At 31.4% G+C, this 19,112-nt stretch overlaps 4 protein-coding genes across 5 annotated transcripts; 1 reads left to right on the top strand and 3 right to left on the bottom strand.

Moving 5' to 3' along the window:
- Positions 1–232: 232 nt before the first annotated feature.
- LOC105952266 (hypothetical protein) lies at positions 233–1,263 on the bottom strand. Its single transcript, XM_012975800.2, has one exon. The coding sequence runs from the start codon at positions 1,164–1,166 to the stop codon at positions 291–293; it is 876 nt and encodes a 291-aa protein (XP_012831254.2). The 5' UTR covers positions 1,167–1,263; the 3' UTR covers positions 233–290.
- A 1,785-nt stretch (positions 1,264–3,048) lies between these two features.
- LOC105952267 (hypothetical protein) lies at positions 3,049–4,753 on the bottom strand. Its single transcript, XM_088824562.1, has 2 exons — positions 4,337–4,753; positions 3,049–3,664 (listed from the first exon to the last, which is right to left on the bottom strand). Exons 1-2 carry the CDS (start codon positions 4,662–4,664, stop codon positions 3,057–3,059), a joined length of 936 nt encoding a protein of 311 aa, XP_088680688.1. The 5' UTR covers positions 4,665–4,753; the 3' UTR covers positions 3,049–3,056.
- A 3,373-nt stretch (positions 4,754–8,126) lies between these two features.
- LOC105952280 (EG45-like domain containing protein) lies at positions 8,127–9,537 on the bottom strand. The gene is made up of 3 exons (XM_088824810.1): positions 9,364–9,537; positions 8,517–8,793; positions 8,127–8,397 (listed from the first exon to the last, which is right to left on the bottom strand). Exons 1-3 carry the CDS (start codon positions 9,467–9,469, stop codon positions 8,391–8,393), a joined length of 390 nt encoding a protein of 129 aa, XP_088680936.1. The 5' UTR covers positions 9,470–9,537; the 3' UTR covers positions 8,127–8,390.
- Positions 9,538–11,724: 2,187 nt separating this feature from the next.
- LOC105952268 (putative EG45-like domain containing protein 1) lies at positions 11,725–12,597 on the top strand. Of its 2 annotated transcripts, XM_088824120.1 has the most exons (3): positions 11,725–11,914; positions 12,063–12,333; positions 12,430–12,597. In XM_088824120.1, exons 1-3 carry the CDS (start codon positions 11,809–11,811, stop codon positions 12,437–12,439), a joined length of 387 nt encoding a protein of 128 aa, XP_088680246.1. In that variant the 5' UTR covers positions 11,725–11,808; the 3' UTR covers positions 12,440–12,597. The 2 variants fall into 2 exon arrangements, with proteins under 2 accessions (XP_088680246.1, XP_088680247.1); XM_088824121.1 differs by lacking the exon at positions 12,430–12,597 and having other exon boundaries at positions 11,732–11,914; positions 12,063–12,337.
- The last annotated feature ends 6,515 nt before the right edge of the window (positions 12,598–19,112 follow it).

Raw genomic sequence — 19,112 nt, 5'->3', positions numbered from 1 at the left:
CCACGTAAAAAATAAAATAATAAAAATGTTAGATGCAAATTAAAAATGTTAAATAATATCATAGTACATCATAGAATATTTACAATCTGACGTAATTTCGAATTTGTGAGTAAAGGGGCATTCTAGGAATGAATTTTTATAAATGATGTGAAGCAAATTTTAGTTAGGCTTGTCATTTAGTTCTAATAATGTTTGTCACCAAGGACTTATATCTTAAGACCCCTTAAATATATTCAATGTATTAGCAATATAATAGAGTAATTAACTTAATTACATGCAATAAGCCAAGATCAGGGAATATCACTACCTAAAGTAGGTAATTCACTGTACTCTCCAAATACATCAACCTCCTCCTCTTCTTCACCGTGGTGCTTCTTACACCGGAAATAAAAAACCGTGTACGCCGTAAAAACAACCACGTTCGACAACGAAAACAAGTTCAAGAAGATAAACCCGTAATAAAACGCCACGTCATCCGCGGACAACTTATCATTATTATAATAAAAACCCGACAAAACTAGAATCAGCGCCACCAGATTAAGGAACAAGTTGAGCATGAATCCATGGAGGCGCTGGCCCCCCATAACGAGCTTTTCGGCTTTTTTCAAACCCTCCACGCTCGAACTATCTTCTAGAACGGACACAATAACCGACAGAGCCGTAACAACCGACGAATACAGCTGGAGAATAAAAGTATTAATCCATAGAGCAATTGCAATAAAGTTGTGATGCGCCGCAAGTGCTACGAGAAGTGCTAAAACGACGAAAACCATCGGCAGAGAGTAGGATGAGATGTAGCCGCCTAGGAGGAATATTCTTCTGGAAAAGGGAATATTCTTCCATCTCCGTCCGATGCTCGAGAAGAGATCTTTCGACGTTAGGTTTCTGTCGGTGTAAGAAAAAGCCGATACTAGGATTGCTGCCGTGCTAAGTAAGTGGGAGATTATGAAGTACGTGAGCATGAAAGAGAATGCAACTACTGCGGTACCAAGTGCATTATATTTCAACACGTATGGGAATAAGCTAATATTTAGCAAGAAGAGGGTTGAAGGTAAGAGGAGGGAAAAAACGGCGATCGACGCCATTTTCTTCCCGTTTCTCGGGAGGATTTTTAGGGTTTCTTTTATGATTATCAAGAAATCGAAAATTTCGGAGAAATCTTCCATGAGTAGAGGCTCAAATAGTATATACACTACGGTTTAATTATTTTATTGGAATTTGTGAAAATATTGTGTATTAGAGAGTTCTGTGTGTGTTTATACATGTTATTATATAAATTGTTGATATTTTTTGTCATGAAATTTAAAATGGTCTATCGCGTGGAAAAGTATGTTGCAGGAGAAACTGTCTTGTTACTCGGTCAACGTTGGAATTAACACGCTTCTCTCACAAATAATTGAGTCAATTCCCAAACATTATTATATATAGGGTAAATTACAGCCATCAACACTGATGTAATGTTAAATTATAAAAAAATCCCTCATGTTTGGGTGATTACAATCACCTATTTACTATAAATCTTTTTACATATCCACATTTATGGTGTCAAATTCAACTTAATTTTCTATATTATGTGGAATGTTCTCTAGTGTGTACTCGTTTTGTGCAAAATGCTGTTTTTGATGCACCAAAATATGATATTTACATAAGCGAGACATATTATGACTTATTTCAAAATGTTCAGCACGAATGGGATAAAACGGGTACAAACTGGAGAATATTCCACATAATCTATAAAATTCCACTAAATTTGACACCGCAAGGTGTTTACGTCTAAAAGGATCCATAGTTGGGTGTGGTTGTAATCAAGGGCGGAACCAGAAAATTTGATTAGGGATACCAGTTTTTTATGAAATGATACAACGAAGAGAGATTAAGTATTTTGGGGGTCGAGGGACATCGTCTCCGATTTTTAGAGTAATTCATAAAAAAATGAAGCAAAAATAAGTAATATTATTTTATGTAAAATGGTATGATTTTAACAATAATATTTTATATTGTAATAATAAATATGAAAAATATATATATTTGCATAAAAGAATAGAGATAAATAAAAAAAAAAAATTGAAGGTTCACAACTTATATTTATACAAAATTGAGGGGCCAAAACCTATATCATAAAATATTCCTCAAATTAGATAGCCATAATGGCATGGGTCCGGTTCAAATTATTGACCACTTGGTAAGTTGAATAATAATCTAGTCCACATATTCCTTATCCAAATATTTATTTGTAATAATGTCAAACATTGAAATAGTCTTGTTGCCATTCAAAATAAGCACATTATGTTATGGATTAATTACTGCCACCCCTGAGTTAAGGTTCAATTACAAAAAACCTCTTATGTTTGGGTAACTAGCTACGATCATCCCTCAACTATGAATCTTCTTAATTTCAGAAAAAAACTATGAATCTTCTTACATGTTCATCCTTAGGGTGTCAAATTCAACATAAACTTCTAGATTCCGTCGAATGTTTTCTAGTTTATACTTATTTGGTGCAAAAATGCAGTTTCTGATGCACCACAATCTAATATTTACAAGTCAAGAGATACATATCATCTTGTTTCAAATGTGGAGCTCGAATGGGGTAAAACGGGTACAAACTGGAGAATATTCCACATAATCTTGAAAATTCCACTAAATTTGACACCGTAATACCGTTGACGTGTAAGAAGATTCATAGTTGAGGAGTGATTGTAATAATCTAAATATGAGAGTTTTTTTTTGTAATTTAACCTTACCTCAAACAAGGGATCGTAATTTGACCTTATATTATAGATATCCTTCACATGTGCTGAGGTTGTATATTTCAAACAAGAGAAGATTGCCAGAGTTGCAAGATCAAACTCAAAATTTATTAAAAATCGTACAAATATAAAATATAATAAAATATTAATATAAAGAATTACAATCATTTACAAATATATATATATATATATATATATATATATATATATATATATATATATATATATATATATATATATATATATATATATATATATATATATATATATATATATATATATATATATATATATATATATATATCCTCAGGGAATATCATTGCCCAGACTAGTAGGCAATTCACTGTATTGGAAATCTCCAATAATTATTTCTTCACCGTGGAACTTCATACACTGGAAATAATAAACCGTGTACGCCGGGAAAATGAATATCTTGAACAGCGACAAAAAGTTGAGGAAGAACAAACCATACACCTGCAGATTCTGCGACAAACCCCTGTCACCGACAAGCATCCAAAAACCCGCAAAAATAATCAGCGACAAAACATTGACGAACAAGGCGAGCATGAACCCATGGAGGCGCTGGCCCCCTTCAACCAGCTTCTCAGCTTTCTCCACTTCCGCCTCTCTTGTACCACCGTATTCCAAAACCGAAACCACAGTTGACAGTGCCCAAACAACAGACGAATACAGCTGGAGAGCACTAAACCAAATCCCGACAAGAATAGCGACAGAAATAGTGACGAAATTAGGGATGAACCATGCTAGAAAAAAAGCGAACGCCATCACAACCGACAGATACTGGGCCGATGATGAGTGGTTAGTTCTAGGTTCGCGGAAGGTGGTCGTAAACGGGTTTCTCCATATTTTTCTTATGCTGGATAAAAGGTCTTTCGTTGCTAAATTGTTCTTGCCTAGGGCTGAAAGTCGGATGGATCGGATCGGAATTAGCCTTTTCGGAAAATTTCCAAATAAATTCGGAAGTACAAAATCAATTCCAATTCCAATTCCAAAATTTTCGGAATCTAAAAATTCATTCCAATTCCAAAAGGCCCGGAAATTTCGGAATTTCGGAAAAAAATCGGAAATCACATAAGCTTTAAAATTTCAAAACTTAGCCGAAATTTTCTAAAATGTTCATAATTTTTCGAAAATAAGAGCATCCACGTCGATAAAAGTAAAACTAATAACTGCTAAATTTCAGTTCAAAAAAATAAATAAAAATAAACACAGCATAATATCTAATAAAATTTCTAACAACAATTCATTATGTCAAAATCCTAAAACAAAACTTATAGATGTATTTTTCGGAAAATAAGTATTATATAATATATACTATTTATAGGTGTATTTTTCGGAAAAAAATCGGAATTTTTCGCAATTAATTTCGGAATTAAATCGGATCGGAAATCGGAAATTCCAAATTTATTTTATATAATTCCAATTCCAATCCAAAAAAATCGGAAAATTTCGGAAATCGGAATTTCGGAAGTCGGAATGAAAAAAGTTGTTCCAAAATCGGAACTTTTCGGATCGGAACCGGCGGAAATCGGAAAATCCGTTCCAACTTGCACCCCTATTCTTGCCTATGGTGTAAGAATTTGCCGACACTAAAATGGTCGCGACTCCGGACAAGTGGGATATTGCGCCGTATATGACTAGGAACACGATTTCGAGTGTTAGAAGCAACGCCCAATATACTAACACGCGCACTAGGCTGAGAGACTCCGTATACGAAGCGGTTGCATATGAGATTAACGGTTGGGAGAAGTAAATGAATAGCGAGAAAAGGATTGAAGGTAGGGTTAGGGTTAGTATGGCGATTAAGGCTGTGAGTTTCCCATTTTTCGGGAGGATTTTTAGGGTTTCTTTTAGGATTATCAAGAAACCGAAAATTTCGGAGAATTTTTCCATGGGGATTAAATAAATTAAATATTTAATTATGTGTGTGAAAATAAAATGATGTGTTATTTTGGGAAGAGTGAGAAGCTGTTATATATATATATTTGTGATTTTTTGTATACTTTGAATTTGAAAATAATTGAAATGGTCAACTTGTGGAAAAAGTCATCTTCACTCGTTTGTTTCTGGTGTGCTTCAGCTTCTTGTACTTATCAGTGTTGTTGAATTTATCAACTTCCAAATAATAAATACAAGGATATATCTAGCTTATATAGTTATGAAAATTACGAAAAAAACCCCTTTTGTTTGGGTGATTACAACTATCCCTCAGTTATGAATATTTTTTACATGTTTACTATTATGGTGTCAAATTCAACATAATTTTCTAGACTATGTGGAATGTTCTTTAGATTGTACTAATTTTGTGCAAAAAAATAATTTTTGATGCACCACAATTTGATATTTACAAGCCAACAGACGCATCTTATGACTATTGTTTCAAAATGTGGAACTCGAATGGGGTAAAACATGTATAAACTGGAGAATATTCCACACAATCTAGAAGATTTCACTAAATTTAACACCTCAAAGGTGAACGTGTAAGAAAATTCACAGTTGAGAGGGATGGTTGTAATAACTCAAATAGAAGATTTTTTTCGCAATTTCACCTTACCTGAGGAGTGACCGTAATTTACCCTGTTAAGAAAATTAATATATATGAATAGGGGTCATTACAAATAAGTCCATCAATGGGTACTTATTCATAAAGAGATCCAGACAAAAAACTCTTTTACCAATAAGTCCACACAGAGTCCAGATTTTTGTAAAAGACTAAAATAGCATCTCATTCTTTAATATGCTAAAATTTCATCATTAACTTAATTTAACCTCAATTTGACCCCAAATTTCACAAATTATTCAATTTTGACCCAAAACTTTTTTTTTCAAAAAAAAATTCATTTTTTTTTTGCCGCCGGTCTCCGGCGTTGACTTTTCAATTCTTTTTTTCTTCCGGATTTTTTTGCCGGTCTCCGGCGTGGATTTTTTTTCTTTCTGTAACATTTTTTTTTCGTTTAAACATCAATATTGCTGTGATTGACAGTAATATTAACTATATTACTGTTAAATACAATAAAATTAACTAAACTATAGTTTAACACAGTAATATTGCTATATTAATCTCTATCACAATAATATTAACACAACAAAACTCATTATTATTGTGTAATAGACTAATATTACTATGTTGACCGTTCAACAAATGTAAACATAATAAAAAGGCAAATGAATTAATATTACTGTGAGTGACAGTAATATTACTATAACAACAGTAATATTACCGTCAACCACAGTAATATTACAATAATAGACAGTAATATTATTACGTTACTCCGTGAATAACTCAAACAAACAAAAAAATCCAAACAAAATAATAATATTGATGTGGTTGACAACAATATTACTATAACAACAATAATATTACCGCCAACCACACTAATATTATTGTGTTTACAGTAATATTACAATAATAGACAGTAATATTATTACGTTACTCCGTGAATAACTCAAACAAAACAAAAAACCCACAAAAAATTAATAATATTGATGTTGTTGACAACAATATTATTGTGTTTACAGTTATTTTACTGTCAATGACAGTAATATAATTACGTTGACTTGTCAACAAATCAAACAAAATAAAAAAATAATAATATTACGTTAATTTACTGTCAACGGCAGAACAGTTACATAAATGTATTGTCAAATAAAAAATAATAATATTACGTTAATTTACAGTCAACGGCAGAACAATTACATAAATGTATTGTCAACGGCAGTACAATTACGTTAATTAACTGTCATTGACAGTATAATTACGTTAATTTACTGTCAGTGACAGCACAATTACGGTCAACGTTTAGCGGCGGACGTAAAAAAAAAGAAAAAAAAAAGTCAACACCGGAAACCGGCGAAAAAATCTGGAAGAAAAAAACATAAAAAAAAAATCGAAAATTCAACGCCGGAATCCGGCGGCAAAAAAAAAATTTGAAAAAAATGAAGTTTTTTAAAAAAAAGTCAAAATTGAACTTTTGTGGTCAAAATTGATTAAATTGGGGTTACAATTAAGAATTAGGTATAAAGGGTTGGGGATAGTATTGACATATACATGAATATTTCCTTTATTTATAATAAATAGTAAATAGATGTACTTATTGGTGAAAGAGATATAATCCATAAACCTAGAATAATAAAAATGCTTGGTTGAGAACTTATGCACAAAAACCCCATATGAATAAAGTTTAAGAAAAAAGATATATATAACATGAGTTTGCGTTTGAAGTAGTTTATGAGTTATAAGGACAAACTGGAAATGGATTAGTTGGTGTATGTATCATTAAAAACATAAAAAACAATAATTAAATTGAATGGATAAAGCATAATATATATTTCGAGCTATTAGCACAGACCCTTCTGTCTGATTTTTAATTGTCGAAAAAATCCCTTTGGTAAAATTATTAACAAAGAATTCCTTATGTTGTGTTTTATTTAGCCCACTGTTCCTTAAATGTACTTGTTGATTTAATTTAAATGACAAAACTACCATATTGAATCTAATAATATTTCAATTTATAAAAATAAAGTACACTAAAACTTTATTAGTAGATATGAAAAAGAAAAAAGAAAAAAGAAAAAGAAGAAAGAAGAAAGAAGAAAGAAGAGTTGTTAGTTGTCATCCCCGTACTAAATGGGTTCCACATTAACTCCTCGACAACGGCAATTACGAAAATCCGTGAATCAAAAAGGAAGATGGTTTTGGAATTTCTCACCAAATGTTGGGACCCTTTTGTGGCCATGGCCGGAGAGGGTCGACGGAAAGGAAAGCCTTCATCTTCAGGTTGAAGAGGGCTTTTCAAAAAATATCAGGGACTGAATTGGAAAATTAAAATTTTCATTTTGGGCCTTACAAAATTTTGAGGTAAATCTGTAATTTTTGAATTTTAAATTTAAAGGGTATTTGAGTGTTTTCAGGTCAAAACCCCCACCCCCATTCGCATAGATATGGCGAGTGTACTGTACGATCAGCTCGTAGTCCTTTTTAGCTTTGACTGACTTTCATATTGGGTCCTTGCTATTTTTTTTTAATACGAGGGCTTTTGCGACGATTAGATATTACACAGGGGTGGCTAGTGCTAAACCCCCTATATATTTGTATACATGTACATTGTTTGGCAAGGTGCAACTCTAGGGTGGAATTGATTATTGACAATTTAGTAGAGGGGTGGAAATTGTATTTGGCCGTATATATATACAAATGTTGTAATACTACCGTAACACAACACGGAACGCACTTTGTTATAGCTTCCAAGCTTTGACAACATGTTTGTCAACATGTGTTGTCAATGTATTTTCACAAGATACTATGTGCGTTGTTAAAACGTCTTTTTTTTTTGCAACGCAACATCAATACATCAATTTGAAATTGGTAATTTATTTGAAATTCTAATGTCATTTTTTTATTCCCAATAAAGAAAAACTATTGTATACTGACCAAGAGGTGTGCTCTCTCATTTATTCAATCAACAACATACATATATAACTTTGATAAAATAAAAAAAAATACAAAGATACAATGCTCTTGGAGAAAAATACTATATATATATATATATATATATATATATATATATATATATATATATATAGACCAGACTTCCCAAGTTGAAAAACTTTTGCTGCCCTTTAAACCCTGCAAAGTTGTAATCGAAAATCGGATAGTCACTTAATCGATAAATATGGCATGCAAATATATATTCATTTATAAATAAATACAAAGATTTTTTTTTTTTTAAGTTTGGATAATCGTACCGGTTGTATTCAATTAGGATCCTTCCGGCATTAGGGTCGGCAATCATGGAGAAAGCTTCTTGGGAGAGATCGAGCTGGGTGACCCCACATCCAGGGCAGAGATCCACTATTCTCACCGTGATTTCACCGTTGCGGCAGGGTGCAAGTACACCGGCGTTGGTGCGTCCGGTGCACCGCACCCTGTAACTTGTTCCGCATGCAGCGCCGTTATTGTACAGACTAGGGTTAGCTGCTGCTATCATTACACCTTGGTCTTGAAACCCGAAGCATGCCGATGCTGCAATAAATTATAAAATTATATATACAATTTATAAATCAATATTTCAACAGATAAAAGTGATCAAAACTAATTAATTTGAAGGGTAAATTACAACCAACCCCTGAGGTAAGATCAACTTACGAAAAAACTCTCATGTTTGGATAATTACAATCACCCCCTTTAACTATGAATATTTTTACACGTCCACTTTTGCGGTGTCAAATTTAGTGAAATCTTCTAGATTGTGTGGAACATTTTCCAGTTTGTACCCATTTTACCCCATTCGAGCTCCATATTTTGAAACAAGATGATCTTAAGATGTGTCTATTGGCTTGTAAATATCAGATTCGTGGTGCATTAAAAACTGCGTTTCTACCTAAAATGAATACAAACTAGAGAACATAATGTTGAATTTGTACCATAAGGGTGTATGTGTAAGAAGATTTATAGTTGAGGGTTGGTTGCAATTATCCAAACAGGAGGAATTTTTTAGTAATTTGAATTTACCTCAAGGGGGTGGCCGTAATTTACCATTAAGTTTAGAGAGAGAGAGAGAGAGAGAGAAGTGTGTGTGTGAGAATTACTTACGAACATAGGTAGTGTAGAAAGTGGAAGTTCCAGGGATGGCAGAGGCCATGGAAATGAAGCTAATTGCAGCTACTAAAAAGAATGTAACTGTATATTTTGTTGCCATATTTTAACCTAAATTTGTGTATTGTGTGTTAACTAATCACGCTATATTTTGCATTGAAGAAAATGTGAAATATATATATAGCTCTATTAGTCTATTTATAGTGATCATGTCATGCAATAATAGTCTTGTACTATACGTATAACACACGTTTTATTTTTCGGAAATAATGACTGTGGAAAAATATATAGTTGAATTTTTTTTTGTTTGGCAATTGATAAGACACGTCTGAGAATTGAGTTTTTGTTCATCAATTGAGCTTCGCTGAATTTTCCTTACATTAATTATCTTGATATATAGAGCATAGCAAATTTAAACTTTAAAGTGATTTTGGGCTATTATTTGACTTCGTGGTGTTTGCAAAAGCTTTTAAAAATAGATTATGAATTTTTTTTTAAATTTTTGTATATAATTTGTTTTTAGATGGTTGTAAAACAAGCTTTTGTTTTTGCTTATCTTAAAATAAGTTGTTTTAAGCTATAATTTTAAAGCACCAGTGTACCTGTTTTTTCTACTTTAGTTGATTTTCCAACTAATTTGCGAACAATTCCAACTTTTAGAAATAAGCACTTAATTCCAACTCAACACACAATCAATAACTTCGACTTTTAAATAAACTTTTACAAACACCACCTATAGGTTTCTAGGGTATGGCGTGAAAGATTGAAGGAAATTAAGGCCTAATGAGTTTTGAAGTAGGATTTTTGACCAAACTTTTTTAATTTGAATGTAAAAACGATTCGTGGATCAACGATCGCCATTTTCTGGGCAAATGAGCATAAATTATGGTTCTTAGATGCCTAAATACGAGAAACATGGTTTTGTAGAATCTACACCTGGTGAAATACACTATATAATTTTTACACCGTACCATTGATCTATCCATATCCAATATGTATATATATGTGTGTTTAGTGGATAGTTATTTATGTAGATCTACCATTTAGAACCACATGGTGTAGATGCAGGATCTCATAAACCGAGAAACGGTTAGTTTTTGCACAATCCTCACAATTTTAATTGAACTAAATTTCTTCAATTTTAATTTGGGGATGAATCATTAATGTATTTGTGGAACATGTAATCGCAATGTCTAGAAAACCCGAATTTTATAGTATATATTTTTATTTTTTTATTTAATCTATCACTTTCTTAATTATAATTATCTTATTATTAATGTACCCAATTAATTATGAATGTTCTTATAGATTCATTTAATTTAACTAGTCAAACATGACTTTTCACGATTAAATTGGTACCCTCCGATCCGCAGACGTGCCAAACTTTTCAACAATGACCGAATGCAATTTAGAGTAATTCTGCACATGACTAATTTTGCTAAAAATTGAAATAAATGGAAGGAGGAAATTTATTTTGCCATGCATATATGTCATTTTTCAATGGAAATGACTTTTAGTTTTCTATGCATAACTTTCAAAGATGACTTTTCACGAAGATCATAAACCAGAAGCCCATGATCCATTTTTACATCTTATTAGGCCTTTATTTCGGTTTCGATTTTCGGGTTTTTGGGTTTTCGGATTTCGGTTTCGGGTTATAAGGTTTCGGATTTCGGGTTTCAGATTTTGGTTTCAAGAACAAGAACGTCAAATAAAAAAAAAAACTCCATAAAAGACAAGATAAGGTAAAACAAACTATGATAATATAATATTTGCAGGTCGACCCGACAAGTAATTATTGGAGATATCAAACATCAAACAAAGTCCAATTATATACTAGTGGAAAAATTGACTTTTTACTACGACCATTAACCGTAGCAAAAGGTATCATATTCATAGTAAAAAGATTTTTCCTTGATGCTATCTATTTTATAGCTATTAGAATAATAATAAATAGTCTCAAGCCATTAGTTTGGTTCTATTAATTTTTTTTTTTTTTTGCAAAATTATTATTTTAAGGAATGGATTGATTCGAATTATTAGGAGGGCAAAGTTTACTCAGTACACTTCATGTTATTACATTATAATATTGTATATGAATTTAAAAATAAATTTACAAAATGTATATCGAAATGTACATATATGTTAACAGGGTTACCATGTAATCATTCTTCACTAAGTATTATCCAAATTGTCCATAATCTAATTGTCTTGGGGGATAATATAGCAACTTAAATGATGCATTGCTACCTTAATTTCATAATGATTAATTTAGTTACCAAAATCTTTTGTAAAGTAGCCTTTTCATCCCACATATTTTCAACTATAAAATGGTGCCTAAAATTCAATGATTTTATCAAGTTGTGAAGATCAAAATAGTTCGAGAAAAATAAATAAATAAATAATCCAAAAAAAAAAAAAACAAAAAAAAAAACAACGAAAATGGCATTCGAAAAAAGCCTCACAATTATTTTTGGTATTGTGGCATGTTTATTGTCTGTGGCTTTGGCTACACCAGGAACAGCCACTTTCTACACAAGCTATGTTCGTAAGTCGATCGATATATCTCTATTTTACTCGTTACTTTTTTTTTCTTATATTAAAAAATAAAAATTTTGAGCTAATTAATCAATCTACTCGAATATGTAGATTATATATATATAGCATTAAAATTATATATCTTTTTATTATTGCAGCCTCGGCATGCTATGGGAACAAAGACAGTGGAGTTATGATAGCTGCAGCGAGCGATCCGTTATGGGCGAACGGGGGTATTTGTGGGAAAGTATTTAACGTCACATGCACCGGACCAACTAACCCCGTTCCACATCCGTGCACCGGCCAGAGCGTGGTGGTTAAGATTGTCGATCACTGCCCTGGATGTGGCGGAACCCTAGATCTCTCTAGAGAAGCCTTTGCTGCCATTGCTAATCCGGTCGCTGGAATTATCAAAATCGAATTTAACCAGTAAGTCGAAATAATTCCCTTTTTTTTCTTTCTAGAAATAGAAATATTCGAGTAGCTCAATAAATTTTAATTGAGTTTTATTTATTTTTTCTGCAGGATTGGTTAAGGTTTTATGAAGGGAAGTGCTTCAGTATTGTGGTAGCTACAAATAATTGGATAAAGGGGAAATTCTTCGAGATTATTAAGGATTTTAATAATTATAATATATGTGTAATAGATGTAAACCTTGCTACATTATTATTAATAAACGGAGCATTTAATTGAGTTACTTGTCTAGTTTTATATGTACTAGTAGTTCATCCGTGCGTTGCACGGAGTATTCATCATAAAAGCAAACATTTAATAATAAAAAGGTTCTCGAAATAGTATGATCAATTGTTGATATGCAATACAAAGAAGTAGATTTTTTTTTTAAAGAAAACTATTTTGTATAGTGTAGGTGATGAAATAAACCAAAATAAAATTAAAAAGCTATCCAATGTTTTAAATTCCGCAGACAAAGAGTGGATATATTGTTGGTCTCAAACTTGTCCAACTATAATGATATATTTCTATTCAAAACTTGAATTTGATCCTAGCAATTAGTGTCATTGTGTTTTGATACCAACCGCCCTAAACGCATGTAACGAATCCAATATAATACAGGGCAATTGACCTGCATATTTTGTACAATGATCGTACGAAATAAGTAAAATATTACAAAACAATACTAGTATAAATTTTTAATAATATAAATTCATTCTACAATAAATTACCTTGATGAATTGAGCGGAGTCCATAGCAAGCTCCTAGTACAATGCAAATTAACCTACAAATGAGGAATAACAAAACATATAAGTAATACAAAATAAAGGTCGTTATTTAATATTGTATAATATTTCATATAGTTAGTTACTTTCATATACACTGAAAAACTTCCTTATAGACCACATTATTTGTAATGTTGGTCCTATTGCCAGATTCCGACTTGATCAAAATCTCCAATTCGACTCTTAACTCTCGAGAGTGAGACATAGAGCTGTCCGTGACTCAAAAGAAGTTTGGGCAAGTACAGTCCTACATAAGAAAGAGTTTGTCCTTGAATTGTATTGATTGCTATTACAAAGGAGACCATCACCAGAAACTGTCGCTGAAATTTAATAGACTATGCAGAGTTGGACGGTACCAACATCATTCGAGGAATGAACACTATATCACCAATATGTTTACCGTACAATTTCAAATTTTCCACAAAATAAACATCCTTGATTTAAATTAACCGGAATATATATAATTATAATTCATGATATCTAGGAACAAATTAATACCGTTTCCATAATTAGAGAAATTATATATATATATATATATATATATATATATATATATATATATATATATATATATATATATATATATATATATATATATATATATATATATATATATATATATATATATATATATAATTGATAAGTTATTATGGAATATGGAAATGATCTTCATCAAATTAATACAGAAAATAAGAATATCTTATACTGAGTTGGTAAGTTGTTAATTAATGTGTGTTTATTATTGGTAAGTGCATTGAATAATTAATTTATGTGTGTCTGTAAATATGGTGATATAAATGGAATAAAAGAAGGCCAAATTGGAATGGGAAAATATGCAATACACCCCTCAAATGGAAAATATTTTGAATTAAACTCAATTGACTTGTAAAGACTTTTGCCCACTCCCAAATTCAATTCTTAATTAGTGAGACCCCCCTAGGCTAGTGTGAGAAGACAAAAGTACCCTCAACTACTATAAACCCTAATTATTTGCCCGCCTACCACTTTCATCTTCTCTCTTCTCCACCTCTCCACCCACTCCTAAAATTTCAAGCTTCATCCACCGCCGCCACCGCCGCTTATTTGTCGCCGCCGCCGCTTCCTCCTTCGTCTCCACATAAATAATCTCTTTCTCTCATGTTCGTCCTCTCTCGATTTCTCTCTTTATACCACCATCGTCTTTACATAGATTTGCATACCACCACCACCGTCGTCGTTTGTGTCGTCGCCGCCTTCTTCCTTTTCACGTAAGACTCATTCTCTTCTCTTGCATTATCTTTCTCGATTTCTCAGTTTTTTTTTTTTTTTTTTTGAGATCTGCCCATCACCACCACCACCACCGTCGCCGCCTCTCTCACTGTATCTTTCGTTCACCACCGCCGCCATCGCCGTTGACTCCCCCTCCCTCTCTTTCGTTAATTTTCTACCTTTATTTATGTAATTTTCGATTTTCTCTCTCTCTCTCTCTTTTTTTTTTCTCCAGATCTGAAAATAGAGTTTCAGATCTGTACAGTAGCAGCAACATGACTATAGCCATATCCGAATATGACTATAGTCATATGTATGTATTTTTTCGAATATGACTGTAGTCATATTCGAATATGACCATTGTTGAATATGATTGTAGTCATATTCGAATATGTTCTATCTTCTCGTTTCAAGTTGACTTGTAATAACAAGATTTAAATTGTGATTTTTTGTGTGGATGTTGATTGCATTGTTTCCCGAAACAATAGGGAATCTTAGTTGTGTTAAAAATCAGAATTTGATAAACATAACTGTACCGTACTATACAATCGGAATTTTGAAGTTAAAAATGTAAATATGTGCAGTATAAAGAAAAAGAAAGAATATAACTACAGTTGATATAGTCACTTCAACTATAGTCATATTCGACGTTGTAAACCGTCCAAAAAAAATTCAATTTTTTGTTTTAAAAAAATAAAAAATAAATATTTTTATTAAAAAAATATTAAAAATAAAAAATAAATAAAAAATGACTAAATAAAATCCGAAAAAAAAAATCAGTTTTTTTTTTTGGTAGCAATTTTTAGGAATTAGATTATTGTTATGGAAAGAGAGAAAAAATGAATAATTGGAAGAAATTATGCAAATTAACATAAGGGTAGAATTGGGAATACAAATTCTAGGGGGTTATCACAAAGAAAGATTGAAGGAGTGGACATATCACCATTTCTTAAAGGAGTTTATTGCTAATGACCCCAATTGGATATGAAGTGGATTCCACATAGATATGCAACATAGATATGCCACATGTCGATTTCTTAAGCTATGAGGGTTTTAATTTATGTATTATATAGATTGTTGAAGAGCTTATAATATATATATATATATATATATATATATATATATATATATATATATATATATATATATATATATATATATATATATATATATATATATATTATTTAAAATCAAAATATTTTAAAAGATAATTCTAAAAATAAGATGTAACAATCTGTCAACACTTATAGCAACTTATCAAATGTAAGAGCTTATTATTTTTTTTAAAATTTTAGCAAAACAACCTCTAAGTTAGAATTCAAACTGACAAAGTATATTAAAATTAAAGAAAAAAGCGAATTAAAGCTCAAAGAGAAGAAGTTATGTGCTCATAAATTCTCCAAATTTAAACTTGGGACGTTTACCATACAACAGAAGACACCAAAACCAAAGAGGATTTTTTAGATATCGTAGATATTTAATGACTCTCTTATGTTACCGCCTTCATTTATGTTGTATGTTAATACATTTTTTACTCCTTTCAAACATTAAATATGATTTTTTTGTTCTTATTTATTTATTTTAATTTTTTAACTTAACAATTTATGCATTGCAAATTATAAAAAAAAAAATAGTTTTGTCAACGACACGAGAAATGATTTGAGAGTCATAGTTTGTGAACGGTCAATTATGAACCGTGTATTGACAGTTCATGACTTGTGCTCATATCTACATGCATAATACACGTCGTAATTGTTGATGAGTCAGTTAAAAGTCGTGTATTTTGTATCACGATCAACTCGGGATTTCATACTAATGCCAGTTCGAGAGAGGTGGTGCTCGATTATCAATATGATATTAAAACATATATTACTTACTAATAACCTGATGGTGCAACCATTGATGTACGTCTTCTTTTGGTTTACACGTGCCCTCATTTTGCCGATCAAGTAATCAGAAACAGCTTTTCCCCATGAATAAGAACCTAATTCAGACAAATCCTCTAAATACGAAAAAATAAACGTTGGGGTCGAATAGTTGCTTTGAGGAAATAATACACAATTACAAACAAAAAGAATGTATATTCTACAGAAATCATCTACACACTCATCCCTAGAAGCTAATTCTAATAATCAATCAACTAATTCATTCTGCAAAGTGTTTTCTTTTTTTTCGAAAAATAGATCATCAATAATCGAAGACTTCATCTTCAATTTTAAATCAACAGCGTGCCCGTTATGTCGCAACCCATCAGCATAAAGAACTCAGAAGCTTCAAAAGGGTTCTCAACATATTCTCCGAACTTAAACGACATTTTCTTAACCTGAACATGTCTCATAATAGCTAAAACCTTAGTAAATTAAAACTATGAGTGAGGTTTGGCACATTCAAAAAAAGGCCCAAATGGAGTGCTTTTGATGGCCTCCAATTGTGCAGTCCTCATCTTTGCTTTTACTTGATCCATTGTATCCTTGAAGTTTGATGGAGAACAACGCGAATATAGCGCACACTTCTTTAACTCCTTAGGGGCCATTTCTGAAGTGAACAAATAACGAAGATTATTACTATAAGAAATATATTAAACATGCATCTCAACCATACAACCTAAAATTATAGAACAAAATGCAATTAACTAAACATTCTCTCAATCTGCATTAATATTACTTGCAAAACATGACAGAACACAAAATACTTAGAAAATTAAAAATTGCATAGTACTAATTTCCCCCAATTTTAAATACCAAAATTCATACAACAATAAACTAGATTACTACAAAGCATAAAATACGAACAAATAACCACTGAAAATCATAGTTTTCAAAAAAAAAAATAGATCTATTGCAAACTCAAATAAGAAATCACAATTTAGGCTTAAATATTAGGGTTCAAATTGGATTTTTATTTTTTAGAAATCCAACCTTAAAACTAAAACATAAACAATGAAACTAACCTGAGAAATCTGATATCTTTGCTTGGGAGTCGAAAGGAATAGAGTGCATATTGTATTTTGGATTTTTTTTCATTTTTCCTCTTGGTCCTTTTTTAGAGCGAATACTACACCAAATAACTGCGTATTTTTCAGTTTTCTTGAAGTGTTCTTGAATATGGAAGAATTTAGTTGAGGAGAGATGAAACCTTCGACTGAAGAAGAAAGGGTCAAAATTTGCAGTTCTTCTATTGTGTTGAGCGCGAATTACTAGATCGATGAGAGAGAGGAATTTGATGAGAGAGACAATTCTCCTATAAGTTGTGGTTTACTTTTACAGTGAGGGGCAGTACAATTTTTTAACATTAAAGTGGGAGGTAAGTGTATAAAATCGACAATATAGGGAGTTTTTTATATTTTAATTGAAGTGGGGAGATAAATGAAAGTTAAAAGGCACGAAAGGGATTTTAAATCAAAAAACCCTAAAAAAATGATAAAACTAATAATAATAACTTGTAAAGTAAACGAACAAAATAAACCCTAGGGCAACAAATATTTCACAAAAATGGGTCTAGGGTTTCGGGGCAAACCCTTTTTTTTACATACTTTTACTAGTAGTTCACCCGTGCGTTGCACGGAGTATTCATCATAAAAGCAAACATTTAATAATAAAAATGTTCTCGAAATAGTATGATCAATTGTTGATATGCAATACAAAAAAATAGATTTTTTTTAAAAGAAAACTATTTTATATGGTCTAGGTGATGAAATAAGCCAAAATAAAATAAAAAAGCTATCCAATGTTTCAATTTCCACAGACAAAGAGCGGATATATCGTTGGTCTCAAACTTTTACAACTATAATGATATATTTCTATTCAAAACTGGAATTTGATCCAAACAATTAGTGTCACTGTGTTTTGATACCCAACCGCCCTAAACGCATGTAACGAATCAAATATATAATACAAGGCAATTGACCTACATATTTTGTACAAAGATCGTACGAAATAAGTAAAATATTACGAAACAATACTAGTATAAATTTTTAATAATATAAATTCATTCTACAATAAATTACCTTGATGAATTGAGCGGAGTCCATAGCAAGGTCCTAGTACAATGCAAATTAGCCTACAAATGAGAAATAACAAAACATATAAGTAATACAAAATAAATGTCGTTATTTAATATTGTATAATATTTTATATAGTTACCTTCATATACATTGAAAAACTTCATTGTAGACCACATTATTTGTAATGTTGGTCGTATCACCAGATTCCGACTTGATCAAAATCTCCAATTCGACTCTTAACTCTCGAGAGTGAGACATAGAGTTGTCCGTGACTCAAAACAAGTTTGGACAAGTACAATCCTACATAAGAAAGAGTTTGTCCTTGAATTGTATTGATTGCTATTACAAAGGAGACCATCACCGGACACTGTCGTTGAAATTTAATAGACAATGCAGAGTTGGACGGTACTAACGTCATTCGAGGAATGAACACTATATCACCAATATGTTTACCGGATTGAAGTACAATTTCAAATTTTCCACAAAGTAAACATCCTTGATTTAAATTTACCGGAATATATGTAATTATAATTCATGATTTCTAGGAACAAATTAATATCGTTTCTATAATTAGAGAAATTAATATCATGATTTCTAGGAACAAATTAATATCGTTTCTATAATTCATGATTTCTAGGAACAAATTAATATCCTTAATTGGTAAGTTGTTAATTAATGTGTGTTTAATATTGGTAAGTGCATTGAATAATTAATTTATG

The sequence above is a fragment of the Erythranthe guttata genome, chromosome 10 (genome assembly GCF_056151865.1).
Source record: "Erythranthe guttata isolate IM_541 chromosome 10, IM_541, whole genome shotgun sequence".
Taxonomy (NCBI): Eukaryota; Viridiplantae; Streptophyta; class Magnoliopsida; order Lamiales; family Phrymaceae; genus Erythranthe; species Erythranthe guttata.
Note: the sequence above shows the minus strand (reverse complement) of the source record. Positions and strands in the feature narration are given on the sequence as shown.